This window comes from Myotis myotis, unplaced genomic scaffold (assembly GCF_014108235.1).
Source record: "Myotis myotis isolate mMyoMyo1 unplaced genomic scaffold, mMyoMyo1.p scaffold_m19_p_1, whole genome shotgun sequence".
Lineage (NCBI taxonomy): Eukaryota > Metazoa > Chordata > Mammalia > Chiroptera > Vespertilionidae > Myotis > Myotis myotis.
Window position 1 is genome coordinate 2,660,514 of NW_023416313.1, and position 16,414 is coordinate 2,676,927.

Sequence of the window (16,414 nt, forward strand, 5' to 3'; positions counted from 1 at the left end):
TGGCGGCCCAGGGGGGTGCGGGAGGAGCGGGAAGCTGAAGTCAGAGGAAGCAGGGCGTGTGTCCCGAGCCCTTGAGCCTGGCTGCCACCTGCACTCGGGCCTGCAGGAGGGCGGGAGGCCCAGCCTCCCTGACATTCCTACTCAACTGGCTGGGGACGGGTCTGGGATTAGCATTTCCTGAAAAGCTCCCAGGGAATTCTTTTCTCCCAGGATTCTATGTTTGTATATACTTTTATTGACTGTAATTTTGCAGTCAGAGTTGACTCCTCCCCAGGGAGGGCTGATGCGCAGCCAGGGCGGGGACCCTCCTCCCCACGACTGTGGAACAGGCTGGAGGAGACGCGGTGACGAGCAGCCCTCGGACCGTTTTGAAGCCACTGTGTGTAGGTCCTGTGACAGCCAAGCACCTGCCCCGAGGTGCTCAACGAAATGGCCGCGCCTCACAGAGGCCGGGGACCGGGCCGGCGGGGCCTGAGCGGAGGGAAGGCCATGCTGGCCACACCGCCCTCGCATCGCCTGCTCAGGCCTGACGGGCATGAGTGTAGCTGTGAAAGCGCCCGGCTCCAGGACAGACGATCCAGCTGGTTCCTGGTTGGCCACATGTGAGGCAGAGGGGAGGCTGGCTGGGCCTCCCCGAGCCGCCCCTCGTCGCTAACACAGGAGCACGCAGACCTCTAGGTTTCCGGGTGGTGCGGCCCTGTGCAGTGCGGGCACGCCCAGTAACACCTCTCCCAAGGGCACGACCCAGCCCCGGGCTCGGGGATTGGCCACCTCGCACTCTGATGAGGCAGGGACACCGCCACCCGCTCTAGGAGGCCACCGTTTCCTGGGCGGCCTGACCAAGTCCCATCTCCCAGGCCCACCTCCGGGTCAGCACTGGTACCAGGTGAGGTGAGCGGTGGGGGCTGGGACACACCTAGAGGAGACAAGGGTCCATGCCGCCCGACCCCTCGCTTTCTCCTCAGGCCTTAGGGGTCCTCTCTGCACGAAGGGGCTGTGACGCCACAGGAAAGGACGCGTCATCGCTGCCAGTATTTCCATGACCCTCACGTTGGCGCTGCCGTGTCCGGGCTGTGACTGCCAGGCCTGCTCTGGACGCTCTCTCCACAGCTGCCCTGTCAGGAGCTTAGCTCCCACCTCTTCTACAAATACCGGCCACGGAGGCTCAGAGACCCGGTCACTGCCAAGGTCCAGCAGCTGGTAGTAGGCACTTGCTTCCAGCTCAGTTTTGTCTCCTGAGCCCTTAGCTATTATCTGCACTGGCTCCGACAGGGCTCCCTTTAGGCTAAAATAACGCATCCGCTACCAATGAGTTCAGAGTCGAGTGTGTGAGCTCTGGATCGCAGCCAGGACAGACCCGCCGCGGGGTAGACGCCGTGCAGTCCGCAAGGCTCTGAGGTCTGAGTCCCGCACGGGCCCGCTCGCCAGGCACGCTGGGCACGGCATGCACACCTGTCCCTGCAGGAGCTCCAGCTGTCACAGGACTTGCATCCTTATTCCCTGGGGTCCCTGCTCTAATGTTAGCTCCTCAGGAGGTCAGGGACTCGGTCTGTGGCCTCTTGACCCCCAGTGCCTAGAACAGTGCCCGGCACAGGTAGGCATGCAAGAAATCTCTGAATGGATATGAATGCACAGCAAGGCCAGCAGGTGGCAGAGCGCATGCCAGCCGGGCTCCCACGCTGCTCTGGGCGCCTGGACAAGCCGCCTCCTTGTGGGTGGGAGGACCCTCCTCCCCAGGAAGCTGAGTGCTCCCAGGTCAGCCCCTGCACAAGCAGCGTGAACTTGTTAGTCATCATTAGCAGCTGAGAGGTTCGGGAGCTGACGTCAGCCGAGTGGAGGAGGGCTACCTGCTTTCCTGGCCAAGCCCCTGCAATGACAGGCCCCCTCCACAGAGGAAGGAAGGACGCTTCCAACACCACTGCAAGGCAGCTGCGCAGGACGTACTGGCACTGGGGAGTTACAGACCATTCAAAAGCCTGGTCGCCACTCCCCCACTGCGAGTTTCTCTGTACCACGCCACGGTGGAAACGCATGAGCAACCACGTGAGCACCTGCCAAGGGCGTACAGATACAAGAACCCAGCGTGAGAGCCAGGACCAGGTCCCTCACTAGCTGGTGAGGGGCAACTGGACAGGGACGCTAACAAAGCAAGACTCTGCGTGTCTGAGACTCACCCTCAGCCTCACAGGTAAGGGGCTTCCTCAACTCCCAGCCTGCCTGCGGCTCAGCCCTCGCTCCACCCTGGCACCCAGGAGGTCCCTGCTGCACTGCTGGGGGGGGGGGGGGCACTCGGCCCTCCTACTGCACCTCTGTGACGTAACCCGCACCCAGGGGACCAGACTAGACACTCGGCAAGGCAGGTTTGTGCTCCTATCGCCCAAGCATCTCCCTGACACCAAGCGCAGACCCCGGCTGCAGACAGCAAGGCCCTGGACCGGCGGGGAGACGGCTGGCCTCAAGCTGGGGCTTAGCGCTAATGCAGGATCCGGGCAAATGATGAAATCTGAGAACTGGCTTCCCCGCCTGAAAACTGGGGGTGACACTGCACAAGGCTTTTGTGGGAGCTGTATAACAGAAAAGAGAGTGAGAGCACCTGGTAAATATTCAAGGGCAGCCCAGGTATTAGCTATGGCACAGCAGCAGGCCTTTACTAAACGCTGTCAAATAAAATAGACACTAAAAACGAAGCCCCGCTCTGGGCCCCCCTTTGACCCAGCAAGCCTCTGGGAAGGAGGAAGGTGGGGTTTGGGAAGCCGTTTCTGTGCTCACAGAACAGAGACAAGCAAACACTCTGGCCTCCCCCGTCAGCCGAGGCCTTGAGCACCCAGAGGTGCAGCACCTGGGCAGCAAGGGACAGATGGCGCTGCGTCCACACTCCAACAGCTGGGAGACATGCATGAACAGGTACACACTAGCAAGAGAGTTACGTGGCCGCAGGGCTGACGGGAGAGACGGTGAAACCAGCGCTGACGCCGGAGACGCAGCGACGGGACAAGCTCAGCCTCGTGCGTGGATTCATTTGGGTGGCCTCCTTCCTGCCCATTTCTCCTCCCAGAATTTCAGACCGAGGTCTGTATAGCTTCTGGGCGGGTCTGCCTAGGAGGCTCATAAATGAAAACCACCTTCACCAAACCTCCTGGTCCCATCTCCCCTCTGCCGGGTCTCCCCAAGCGCCCCCTTGCTGTTCACTCCTCACAGCAAGTCACTCAACAAACTCTGGCTCCCTCTGCAAACCTCCAGAAGCCGCTCTCCCCCTGCTGCCCTCTGGTGCCACACCGGGAGGGCCTGGAACTCCAGGTCTCAGCCTCTCTATTCCATCTGCACCTGCTGCTAGGACGGCTATAAACCCAGACCCAACCCCCAGGGAACTCCTGAGGGTTGCTTGCCTTCCTGCATGGTCAGCTGCGCCTGCCCCAGCAGGGTTCCCACACCCGACACGCTCCTCCGCCTTTCTGGCCTCAGCTGTGGTCCTGGACTTGCCACAGAGCCCCGGGCTTCAGGGCAGCCGCCCTTTTCAGGCACTGGCCTCCCGGCTTTCCCACCAGGGCCTTCCTGCAGGCCTCGAGGGCGACTTCCTCCCGCAGCTCCTGGGGGCTGGCACAGCCTCGGCAAAGGCCTGGGCTGCGGGTGCGTTTCCATGCCTTCCCCACGTCAGGCTGTGGCCGAGTGTAAGAGCAGGGACCGCTCTCCTCCACCCATGTCCCCAGCGCCTGACATGCCAGCCACATTGGCACCTCATTTGTTTTGGACCGACATTCGGAGCAAAAGAATGTATTGCTCTTAGCAGATGAGAACCATGAAGGGAAGACCTAGTCGCGTCTCCTTACCTTCGCACTCTGACGCAGGGAAGAGGGGCGAGTACAGGGCTTTCTCCCACCAGGTCTGCTTCTCTTGACTTCTGTTTATTCCTTGTACATCAGTGCTCAACACGGGGAACTGTTTAGATTCAACCACATACAGAAAAAGTTTACACGCTTTCGGGATAAAGGAAACATTCAAGCATTACCTATGGACCACAAACCCAGTATTTTTAATTGATGAGTTGTTTTTCTGTTCTGGACAAGGTGGGTTTAAAAAGCCAAAGTGACCACAGCATGTAAAGTGAGTTTTTCTTAAGAAGCACGTATACTGAAAGTGGAATGAAAGTCTTTAAACACGCACACACTAAAATTCTTACCAGGCAAAAACATATCACAGCAAATACCCCCAAGAAAGGCAAATTTCTAGACCTGGGAGTGCAGGCAGATGGTCTGGCATCCCTGCTGGTGTAGGTGCTCTAGAGCAGTGGTCGGCAAACTCATTAGGCAACAGAGCCAAATATCAACAGTACAACGATTGTAATTTCTTTTGAGAGCCAAATTTTTGAAACTTAAACTATATAGGTAGGTACATTGTTATTAACTTAATTAGGGTACTCCTAAGGCTTAGGAAGAGCCACACTCAAGGGGCCAAAGAACCGCATGTGGCTCGCGAGCCGCAGTTTGCCGACCACGGCTCTAGAGAAAATGGGAGACCCTACTCTTTGCACACCAGGCTCGAGGGAGTCAAGGAAGAAGAAATGGTACAGAAGGAAATTTTATAGCCAGTTTTTGGCCCAAATGTGTTTAAAACAGCATTACTTGCTTCAGTGAGAACCAGAAGGAAGGTGAGACTAAAAACCTGATAATATGCCAAAACCGGTTTGGCTCAGTGGATAGAGCGTCGGTCTGTGGACTGAGAGGTCCCGGGTTCGATTCCGGTCAAGGGCATGTACCTGGGTTGCGTGCACATCCCCAGTGGGAGTGTGCAGGAGGCAGCTGATCGAAGTTTCCCTCTCATCGATGTTTCTGGCTCTCTATCTCTCTCCCTTCCTCTCTGTGAAAAATCAATAAAATATATTAAAAAAATAAAAAAATAAAAACCCGATAATAATGCTGAGAGTAATTCCAATTTCCAGGACATGGCCTTGGAAAGTTGGGGAGGAGGGGGGGCTCTGAGGGCAGGAAACCGGCACACACTCGCTGCATCTCCCTGGCCCTGCAGAGGGCACCAGGCCCCGAGGGGACGAGTCTGAATCCAGGCTGCATCCTGGATGAGTGCAACTCTCAGGTCCCAGCCAGATCCCGCCCACCTGCTGGGCAGTGTGGCCAGTGGTCAAAGGCAGCAGGTGTCCGTGGGTGGTAATTAGACGTCTGTGGCAGCTGCGGTGCCCACATGCATCCTGGCTGCTGGTGGCCAGGGCAACCCTCCGCCATGCTCCTCCTTCCCTCTCCCCAGGGAAGGCTTGGTCTGGTGTCTTCACCTCCCACAGCCCCAGCCCTCTCCACAGATGTCTGCTCAGTGTACAGGCCTGTGGACACTGCGCACATCTTTATCGTTTTAGGAGACCTTCATTAGTGTTCAAGTTTAAATTCTGTTTTAGCAACTAATACTCATCAGTTCTCTAACAGGACTGTTACTCTCTTAAAGTACTTTGTGGACCTACAACTTTTTGATTTAGCAACTGGGTGTTTTTCATTATTTAACTAAAAGGGAAACACACTTCCAGCTTTCATTTTTGCTTAACATAACTTCCCAGAAATACGCCTAGATCTGAAATGGAAGTTGTGCTGTCACCCAGTGTCAGCTCGCCGCCACTATCCCCTCCTGAGCTCACCCTAACAACGAACGTCAGCACTGCGATTCGAGCAACAGAAGCCAAGGCGGGAGGGACTGCCCAGGCGAGGCTTCACGCAAACGAGGCCAGCAAAGCGCCAGGTGTGCAGGCTGCGGGGGTCCGGGCGCCACCCAGGAGCTGGGTCGGCAGGAGCGAGGCGGAGGCGCCTACGGGTGGGCCGCACGGTGCGCTGGAGGGCAGGGCCAGGGCTCATGTGCCGCCGTGTACATAAGGCGGGTACGGGCGTCTGCGGCCCCGCGGAAGGCGCCCGCCTAAAGCTCCCTCTCGTGCCGGAACACTGGGAAGAGCGTGCCAGTTTCTGCCAGTTTGAAGAATTCTCTTGCATCCTCCATGAGAGTGGCAATCCCAACGGCAGGGACTTTTTGTCCTGTTTATGCTACACTGACCACACAATCCACGTACATGCGTTAGTGTTTCCGCTGCCTTGTCTCCTCATTTGTATTCTGTTAATATGGTTAACAAGCTCGGGCCGGGCGCAGCTGATGAGCGGAGGCCTGTGCGCCAAAAGGACGCCAGGTCAGTTCCGCGTCAGGCCACAGCCTGGGCTTCCGGCTGGATGCCCGGAGCGGGGTGCAGGAGAGGGGATGACTGATGTCTCTCTCATTGATGTTTCTCTCTCTCTCTCTCCCCCTTTCTCTAAAGTCAATAAAGACAATTTAAATATGTGGCTAATACACAAGATTATATTTGTCTCAGGGGCACAACATGGACAGACCCAAGGCCGGGATCGCCACAGCCAGTGACCATCTGACACCTATGACCTCTAACAAACGAATACGCGTCCTTCTACGCCATCTTCCCGCTGAGCCCTTCGCACCTTCCAGGCTGCACAGCGAGGACAACGTGCCTTAAGTGAGGTCTGTTTAATGTAGCAATTCGACTTCTGGTTTGAGAGTGAGAGGAATGGAGAGAGAGTGGGGGAAAAGAGAACACCGCCTGCCCGAGCCGGCACACCTGCCGGGCACCTCCCGCCTCCAGGCCGCTCCTGAAGCTGCCGGCCACCAGACTGATTCCGGACACTCCTCCTCCGGCCGCCAAGCCTTGCCCAGCCTCCCCCTCCACAGCACTGGCCGTGCTCACTGAGCGCGGCCCTGCAAACGTGCAGTCGCTGTTCCTTGCGCCAGCACCAAGCAGCACCCGGCGTGACAGGCTCTTCACGGGGTGGGGTGGGGGGAAGAGAGCGAGAGAGAGACCAACTGAACCCAGAGAGCCAGACCCGCCCGCCCAACGATGAGCAGCGCTCGGGAATGCCAGCAGTTGGAAGGGGCAGAGGCTCCGTTACACTCGCGGCGTGTTCCTGGTTCTGGTGAAGAGGAAGGACTGGGGTTCCTGTGAGTCGTGCTCCGGGACTGACTTTGCCACAGTCCGTTCTGTTATCTGGGCCGCAAAAGGAAAAGAAAGCCCCCATACACCTGTTCTGTAGAAGGAAAAGGAAGTGTACGGGAAGAGAAGCAGAGAGCGACAGGGACTAACGAGAGACTGGAGTCTGAGAGACTCGACACTGGCTGCTTGAAGTCTGTTTCCCTTACCGACAGGAAGTGCTAACCAGAGCGAGAACTCGGCTCTGCCCCTCAGACGGGGGTCTGGGACAGATGCTTACCCCCTGGACCTAGTGCCCTCGGCAGCCACAGGGGACCGGCTGCAGGTCTCTGCGGGCATGCGGTGCACAGCCGCGGGGATGGTCACATGGTCAGTGGCTCCGGGCGCCGCCGCCCCCCGCCCCCCGCTCCCCCCCCCCCCCCCACCAACGGCCTGCCCCACGGCCTCCTCTCCAGAACTGAGCTCCTGCAGCTGCACAACACAGTTACTCACACGGACAGACCGAGGCCGCAGTCACCACAGGGAGTCTAGTGACCATCTGACCTCTATGACCTTTGCCAAACGCATGTGTCCTTCTACGGCCCAGGCCCCCGCCTCGGTTCTGTGCTTCCAAGTGCAGGGCACCAAGATGGTAATCAAGCAGGTGACAAGTGTCCCGCGACACACACTGCTAGCCCTCAGGAGCCGGGAGCTACTGCGGGCAGGGCCTGCACACGTGAGGAGTTCGTTTCAAGCCCCTTGACCTTCGCCCATGCTGTTCCTCCTGCCTGTGTGCCTGCCTCCTTTCTGCCTGAGCCCGCAGGTTGTTAAGACGTCGCCCTGATTCTCGGGGGGTGAGGGCTCGCCTTGGGCTCCCGGGCACCCTGTGCTCCTGGCGCCATGCCCCTGACCATGCGGTCTCAAATTACCTGAAGATAAGGGACCCGCCGGGCAAATCATGGTGCATCCACACAACGGAATCATGTGCAGAAAATAGAGGAAGGGGGATTATAATGAAGTGCCATTTCAGTAAAAAGAACAAATAGGAGGAAATAGGTGTGACCACATATTTGCATACAATGCGGAACACACACTCAGAGGAGACCCCAGAACCCCTCGTGGCTGTGGCTGTGGCTGTGGCTGTGGCTGTGGCTGGGGAGGAACCCTCACTGTCCGCTCCGTCTTTAAGTTTGGATCTTGAACCACATGAATGAATTACCTACTTCAACCAAAATAAGTGATCTGCTTACAAAGTGGTCTGGGACTAGACTGGCTTCCTTGGGGGCAGGGACAATGCCTAGTCAGGTATGTGATACATGTTTGCTGATGGGAACTTTGGGAAATAGTCGTTCATGCTCCTGGGCACCCATTCTACTAGAAATCCAGCATGTGTAGCCCACGTGCTCGGACACGATGGGGCGCCCAGGCTGCCGTCGGTGGCCTGTCCTCACCCAGGGAAGGGGAGCCCTGCAGCAGCTCTGAGGCTGACCAGGTGGTGAGAGAGGAAGGCCGGGGTCTGCTCCCAGCCCGACCCCATGCTGTCCCTCAGGCCCCTCCACCCCTCAGGGATCTATGAAGTGAGCTCAGACCAGCTCTGCACTGTGGTGCCGCGGTCGAGAGACGAGGGCTGATGGTACCAACAACACCTGCACTATCAGGCGACCGGCAATGTCCTCTGAGGACTGCACTGGTGCTATAACCTTCCAGGCAACCCAGACGCTGGTAACACGGAAATACATAAACATACTAGCAAGCGAGGCACATGGCAGTGTAGTGGCTGAGGTGGAATCGCTTCTCCCCTCCTTTTCTTTCTTCCCAATCTGGAGCCAGGTGAGATACAAAGTACAGAAAGGAATGTTTAAGGACGAAAAGCGGGCAGTAAACAAAGGCGGGCAACATTGTTTTTGTTCTCAGCAAGTTAAGATTCAGTGTTTCAATTCAGTTGAAGGCAGCCGTTCTCAATCTGTGGGTCGCGACCCCTTTGGCGGTCGAAGGACCCTTTCACAGGGGTCGCCTAAGACCATCCTGCATATCAGATATTTACATGACGATTCATCACAGTAGCAACATGACAGTGATGAAGTAGCAACTAAAATAATTTTATGGTTGGGTCCCAACCTGAGGAACTGTATTTAAAGGGCCAGAAGGTTGAGAACCACTGGTCTAAGGACATCCAGCAAGCTGATTAGGGCAGCATTCCTGTCATCTGGGGCCTTCCTGCCATCACATGCACCCAGGCAGGGACGGACAAATGAGGAGGGCACCCGGTCTGTATGCACAGGGGCTTCCAATCTAATGAGAGGAAGTACAGAAGTGACTCATGAAGAATGGAAAATGCAATAAAAGAGGCATGTGATGCAGGGAAAATTAGAGCAGAGAGAACTGCTTCTGATGGGGCGGGGGAGTGGAGTGGGAGAGGCGAGAGGAACTAGGGAATGCGCCAGGGAAGGAGGAGGGGTCTGAGGGCTCCGGCACGGGGAGGACTTGGATGTGCCAACGGTGGTGGAGTGCGCAGGACACATGGGAGGAAGGTGACTCGCGGCTGCTCCCGGGCGCAGGTGTGATGGCTCCTCACCACCTGCAGCGCCTCTCAGCAGCTGCTCCTGCAAGCCAGGTGCTGCTCCACCGAATGCTGGCCGGAGTGGGCAGACCACTGTGCTCTTGGGAAGCAGGTGATTGCTTTAAGTGGTATTTCTTGGACAATTAATTTAAGCTCTAGCACTCCTAGGAGCACAGAGGGGACAGTGGCTCCCATTAAGTGGCTCCTGCTCTCACTCGTCACTTCGGGAACCTGCGCTGGGGTGAGCTGAGGTGCCTGCGCAGAGGTTCTGTGGAAGCTGCTGGGTTGCACATGGGCTGTGGGCTAGTTTTTACACGTAGCAAATGGACTGCAGAGAACGCTACACAGGTCCCCCGATTTCAATGCTGCAGGGGCAGTTAGATGGACCGCTGCTGCTTCTGAAGAGCAGTGTGGAGGGCAGTTAGACATGGGCAGAGTGAGGACGACGGGCCAGCTACAGAAGGCCACCAGGGCGGAAAGCCCGGGGGCTTGGCAACGGACAACTGTAGGGTGAGCTTTCCTCCCCTCGCATACGCTGCTCATGCGGTTTGGACCGCCTGACCTTTCATGTCTCTGATCATCCAGTTTAGACCCCTGACCTTCCCTACCTAGGCTAACATCTAGGGCTCAGTGTATTTTAGCTTCAGGACCAGAAAAGCAGCACAGTCAGTCAATCAACCCCATGGCTGCCCTCAGAACCAGCTGCATTAGATAATGAGCCCCTGCCCCGGCGCCAATCAATCAGTGGAAACCCTGACCCTGAAGGACCCACCTGGAAAACTGCTGCATATGCTACTGAGATCGTCCCCTGGGCCCTCCCTACACTCTCCACCCTTAAAGCCTTAGGATTCGGACCCAGCACATTCTCCCCAGGAGCACGGCTGTGCCGTTCCCCTCCCCTCCCTCTCCCTGCAAGCATGACACCTTCACCTTCCTCACTTCTCAGCTCCAAGGGCCCTTTCTTTCCCTCTATAACTTGTTTCCTAAGCACATTTCTTCTACAAATGACTTCTACCTCTGTGATTTTCTAAATAAATGTTCTCTTATAGGTTGAGTCTTGGCTCTGAATTCTTTCTTACCCAGAACTCAAGTACCGAGGTGGTCTGACCCCCTGTTCTAGCACCTGGTGCTCTCTGATTCATCAACTTTGAAAGCTGTAATGCTTATATATTAGGTTTTGCTTTAAGCATAATACATGCATGTTAAGACAACACATGAGAACCTCAGACCCACTGATTTATTTTTAAATGTCTTTTCTCTGCATAAAATGTCTAGTTTAAGTTTATAAACATCAAGTCCATTTTAAGTCCTTATGTAAAACCATAAGGATGATCAATTTTAAGACAGTTACGCACATTCCTCAATAACTTACCACCATCGTTCCTTGCCTGTTCTTGGGGTACAGTCTGTCAAACCCCTTTATGGACACCCACACATAGACACATACCTCCTCCAGCTGTCCGGAAGGAACCGGGTTATCTTCATAGGCAGGGAACTGACAACCTGCTTTGCAACTGCAGAAATGATCAGTGTCTTCCTCACACGGGGCCATTATTTTACAATTTGCCTCTGAGCTTTCCACTCCGGTGCCCAGGGGCTCGCTCCCGCTGCACTCCAGGCACTGGGCCTGCTTCCCCGCCGGCTCCTCCTGCGCATCCAGGGACGTCTGCGCGCTCTTCTCCATCCCCGACTTCTTCAGCCGGGGCAGGAACTTCCCCGACTCCAGTTCCGACTTCCCGTAGTAATGGCCTTCTTTCTGCGCATCTTCTTCCAGGGGCTTGAGATCTGCCTGTGGATCTTCGAACGCATCAACCTGAGGAGGAACGGGGAGACTGGCTTCGTCTTTCTCAGACTCAAACTCGGACTCGCTCCCCGCTCCAGGGGACAGTTCAGATGCGGAAATGGGGCGGAAGTGAGTCCTAGGCGAGATCCGAATGGCCCTGTACTGGGTTCTGTCGACGCCGCAGATCCTGGGGTGGAACACATCACTGTCGGAGTCGGAGCAGAGGATGGACTTCGGCTTGAAACCAGGGCTGAAAGACGCAATCCCTTCGGGCTCAAAGGAGCACTCCACGTGAAGAACTTGGGAAAACGGATTGTTCAAGTCGAAGGAAGAGAACGAATACTCGAGTCCAGGATCTTCAACTTGAAAGTTGCCACAAGCTCCCAGGAAGTCTTCATGGAAGACAAAGGAAAACCCCTTATTTAACCCGCCCTCCCCCGTCCTCGGCGGGTCGCTCTGCTCCAGCGCCACGAGGGGCTTCCACAGCTGCCGGTGGCCGGGAGCGAAGCTGTTCCCCGGCGTCATGAAGACGTCCGTGCCGGCGATGGTCACCACGTCGGAGGCCGCGCACTGCAGCAGGCTTCCCTTCGCGTGGCTGGGCGGCACCACCGCCCACTCCCCGTCGCTGCTGAAGGTCTTCAGTTCTCCGTACACGCCCCCGAGAATGAAGGCGTTCTCCTTCTCCTGGGCCACGTCCCAAGGCTTGGAGGGTGTGGTGTAGTCGCCACCGTCCACCTTGGACAGCTCGCCCGAAACAAAGGCGCGTTTCTCCAGGTTTTCCTTCTGCCCCTCCCACAGGTGGTACTCCGACCGCTGCACGGCCTTGCTGGGCTCCCGGAGCGGCTCCCCCTCGTCTTCAGCGTCCAGACAGCAGCAATAGTTATTCACGTCTGTCGAGAACAGCTCATCAGCAGCTCCTTCGACTTCCACCAGCGCCACGGAGTTCCTCTCCGCCAGCTGTGTCCAGATGTCTTTAATGACCCCTGGCCCGTAGCCGTCTCCACCGGGGCTGCTCCCACAACGCACGTGCGTAGGTTCAAAGGTTTTGTTCTCTGGTTTTTGTTCGAGCTGAATACCACAGACAGATTCTAGTTTCGATTTTTTTTTTAAAACTAACGTGGGAATTTCTCCTAAAGTTCTACTGTTTTGTTGGCAAGTTTCATCTTGCAAAAAATCTAGAAGTTCTTCATCTACATAATTTGACGAGACTCTAGGAACCACATAATTAACATCTTCTGCGTTAAACTGCGTGGATTCTTCCAACTGGAGACTTAACGTCTCATTGTCCGAACGTGTTTCTTCTGAATGGGACCATGGGCTACAGGTTCTTGTGGAAAGATTAGAACAGTGTTCATTTTCTTCAAAGGCACTATTTCTGGTCCATATTAGCAACCTGGACTGTGTTTTCCCGAGTGTGTTCACACTAGAATCTGTATTTTCATTCCCCAAGTTGAGTGTTTCAAAAGAAAATGGTAGAACAGAATTACTGCATTGCACTTCAAACACTGAAAAACAAGAGTTTATACCAGATCCTTCATTAATATCTGAGAAGAGCTCTTGATTGCCGGCAAGCAGATGCGGGTCGAGGGCTGCGCTGTCTAAGATGGGAGAGAGCCTGATCGGAGACTCTCCCCCGAAGCTCTCGCCGTCGGCATCCCCGGAGCTGGACGAGCAGCACTCCCAGAACTGCGCCAGGTTGCCCAGGCCCTGCAGGAACTGGCCCTCGGCGGCCGCGGAGCTGGTGGAATCTGTCCATATTGCACGTTCCCCTTGCAACTCCATCCCATCTAACACTATGCAACATTCTGCCTCAAAATCACTTCTCTCTTTGCTTTTTTGTCGAATCATATTCAAAATCCGACTTTCTCCTTGCATTGTTTCTGAGGCACCAGGATCCAACATGGATTGGTCAATGTCCACTTCATAGAAGTGTGTTAACTCTGACAGATGAATATCATCCAAGTAGCTGTTGTCCTCCGGGAGAGAACAGAATGAGGTCCCAGGGAGGTCAACCTCCTCATTTATAACCGCAGGCATTTCTACAAAGTGACCATCGATGAAAGTACCCGCTGGGAGGTATGCTTTATGAATGTTACTGTTGCTGATACAAAGACCGTGCACTGAGTCAGACAATTCTCCTATCGCCTCTGCGGTCGGATCCCGCGCATCCTGTTGGTTTCGGTACGTGGTCTCTAGTTTACTTTTCCTGCTCAAAGGAACGAAATATTCTGCAATCGGTTCGGTGTACCACAGTGGCTCTTCTTTGTATTCCTTGTCGTTTCTGCTGTCCAGGTGCAGGTCTCTGCCCTCCGCGCCGTCCGCGTCCCTCCTGCCCACCTCCTTCAATGGTCTCTTCGCTCGCCTGCACAGCTGCCTGCCAGAGCCGCCACTGCTGCTGCTGCCGCCGCCGCCCACGTGGGTGATCCTTTCGGCCCTCTCGCCATGCTTCAGCGAGAGCCTGCTCTGCCCATTCCGCCCTTTCCTGTTTCGGAGGTCTCGCGCCTTGTGTCTTACTTTCACGCACTTCATGGATGCTTTTAGTTCTCCCTGATTCCCGCTCGAGCTGGAGCCTGCCTCACTGGAGCCGGAGGACCAGGAGCGAGGGCGGACCTTGCCTTCGGGTTTGTGTCGCATTTGTTTTTTGTACAAAGCAGGCTTCTCTTCAATTGTGCCGTTCCCAAATTTGTTCTCCTTCTCATTTTTACTTCTGCTCAGGGTTTGTGCGTGTACAGCGGTGGGCACTGCCTCGCCCCTGTCCCTGCTGGCCTCGCCCTCACTGTTGCAGTCCTTGGGGGAAGCCGTGTCTGTGCTGGCTGGGGGCGCGGTGGACGATGACGAGGAGCTGGAGGAAGAGCAGACTTTAGACTTGTTCCACACGGTCATGATCTCTTGCAGGCAAACTGGCTTCTCCGAAAGCGGGGGAAATGCTTCGTAGTACCTGCAAAACAGCGCAAAGAGTTCGGAAGGGGCACTGAGATGTATTAGCCATAGTAAACATTACCAAACGGAAGCCTGGGATATTCATTTTAACAGTCAATGGTTGCATTACCCATGAATCATTAACTTTTAAATAATTAGTAACACAGTAAAATAGCCTTTACATTTAGTCCAATGTACAAAGAACCGAGATAAGCATTATAAGAATATTAAAACATGTAAAATGACAGTTTTTATCTTCAAAGTCTGAATTTTAACTAAGAAGCCGTAAGTGAAAAATATGACATAGAAAATGTAATCTTTCGATAAGAGATACCTGAATGTCATTCTCAGCTCAGACTCACTACGCCGCGGCTTACAGCTGCTAATTTATGCCATGGCCACACTTCCTCAGCTGTGGAATGGAGATGACATGACTAACCTCACAGGCTTTGTGAGGCCGGGAGTGGATGCAGTTGGAAAGCTGTATAGTCAAGCAGGTGAGAGCATACACTCTGAAGCCACACTTCCTGATTCAAGTCCTGACTGCTGATTTCTAGCTGTGTGGCCTCAAGCATGTCACGTAAGAAAGGTGTCTACCTCCCCGAGCTGTGAGGAGTAAAGGAACTCGCCTGTGAAATGAGTCCTGACAGCATCTTCCTGAGTGAGTGTTGCCGTGCTTTTTCTCAGGAGAGCGCAGCGCCGGCATTAAGGAGACCCTCAGAATTAGCAGGGGTTGCGGTAGGCAAGCGTGCAGAAAGGACAATGAGAGCAGGTGGACCGCAGGGCGCCTTCACGGCCCAGACATGCAGCAGTGCAGTGAGGACACTGAGAGGTGCAGGGCCCTGGGGATGCAGATGGGTCCGGCCTGGAGCCTGCTTCGACAGCAACCCTACGGTGAGGATGGACCTCGAGAGGCAGGCTTTAGAGGCCGGGAAAGTGGGAGATGAGCTCTCGGTTGCTAGGAAACTAGGAGCCCCAGAGAGTTCACAGCGAGCAGATGCTAGAAGGAGCCTCCAGGTGCAGGCGGCTGCCCAGGTCACACATGAAGCAGCGAAAGGCCACGCTCATGAAGGGACCTGCTCAGTCCGCAGCAGAGCTAAGAGAAACATACTGTATGCCTCAATGTATTTTTTAATGTTCTAGGAGGCTCATTGAAAGCATAAGAAGAAAACAGGTGAAATTAATTTCAATAATATATTTTACTGAACCAAATATAACCATGATAAATAACATCATTTCAACATGTAATTGATACTAAGAGATATTACTAGGATAGTTTACATTCTTTTTTACACAGAAGTTCTGAGATCTGCTGGAATTTATATTCCCAGTACGTCTCATTCTGAAGTGGCCACATTTCAAGGGCGCAACAGCCGCATGTGACTGGGGCCACCACGGTGGACAGCGCAGGGTTACACAAACCAACCACACGCTCCTCTTTCCTTAAGTTTCAGACGTTCAGAAGACCCAAATACAATGTGTAATAAAGAAGTCTGCTGGTAACGCAGCTGATTTTAACACTAACCACTTACAAAGAAAGAACTAAAGTGTCTTCGGCAAACAAGTGTGGCGAGGCCCATGACTCGCCGTTCCCTCTGGAGCCAGCAGTGGGCACCTGTTTCCTGTGTGGGCAACAAGGATGTGCATGGCTCCTTTCAGCTGCCTCCGAAGACAGTGGGAATGTCCATGGTCACAGGACATGAATGGACGGCAAATAACAGACTTGTTTCATTCATTCGCTGCACAAAGACTGATTCAATATGTAATTTAAGGACAGAACCTTATTCACCTTTGAATTCTGTGTCAAATATGCAAGTAAGTGCTCCATGTTCCCTGAATTATAAAATATAAAACTACATACAAGACGATGAGCAAGACTGTAAACCATGCAGTAATTCTTACTCTGAATTTAACAAATGCACACTCTGTGACTGAGTCTTACATACATTTCCACTTGATCCTTTGCTGTCGGGGATAATTCTGCCTCTGGAGAGGGACACCCTTCTAACTTTTTGTGAATCTTCTCTTCTGTTGTGAAACAAAATTTAGAAAGTTTTGTCATGTTTTTAAAAATTTCTCAAACTTTAATAGAAATTATATAGGCTTTTGTGGCAGTTTATCTTTGTAATAACAACTTTTTTCTTCAGTGTACCAGGGGAAGTCTCTGGCTACACCCTGTGAACACGGCTGAGGCGAG

General features: G+C 54.4%; 1 protein-coding gene across 6 annotated transcripts in view; it reads right to left on the bottom strand.

The window, feature by feature from the left end:
• Positions 1-16,414, bottom strand: part of LOC118666255 (TBC1 domain family member 14) — a 168,432-nt gene that overhangs the window by 94,743 nt on the left and 57,275 nt on the right. For all 6 annotated transcript variants that reach the window (XR_004970921.1, XM_036328307.1, XM_036328289.1 and 3 more), the window contains exons 5-7: positions 16,164-16,245; positions 10,963-14,236; positions 3,828-3,936 (exon numbers count right to left, since the gene is read on the bottom strand). Coding sequence is in view for 5 of the 6 variants with exons in the window: in XM_036328307.1 (XP_036184200.1) it covers positions 3,828-3,936; positions 10,963-14,236; positions 16,164-16,245 (3,465 nt within the window). In the remaining variant the exon portion in view is untranslated. The remainder of the gene's footprint in view (positions 1-3,827; positions 3,937-10,962; positions 14,237-16,163; positions 16,246-16,414) is intronic.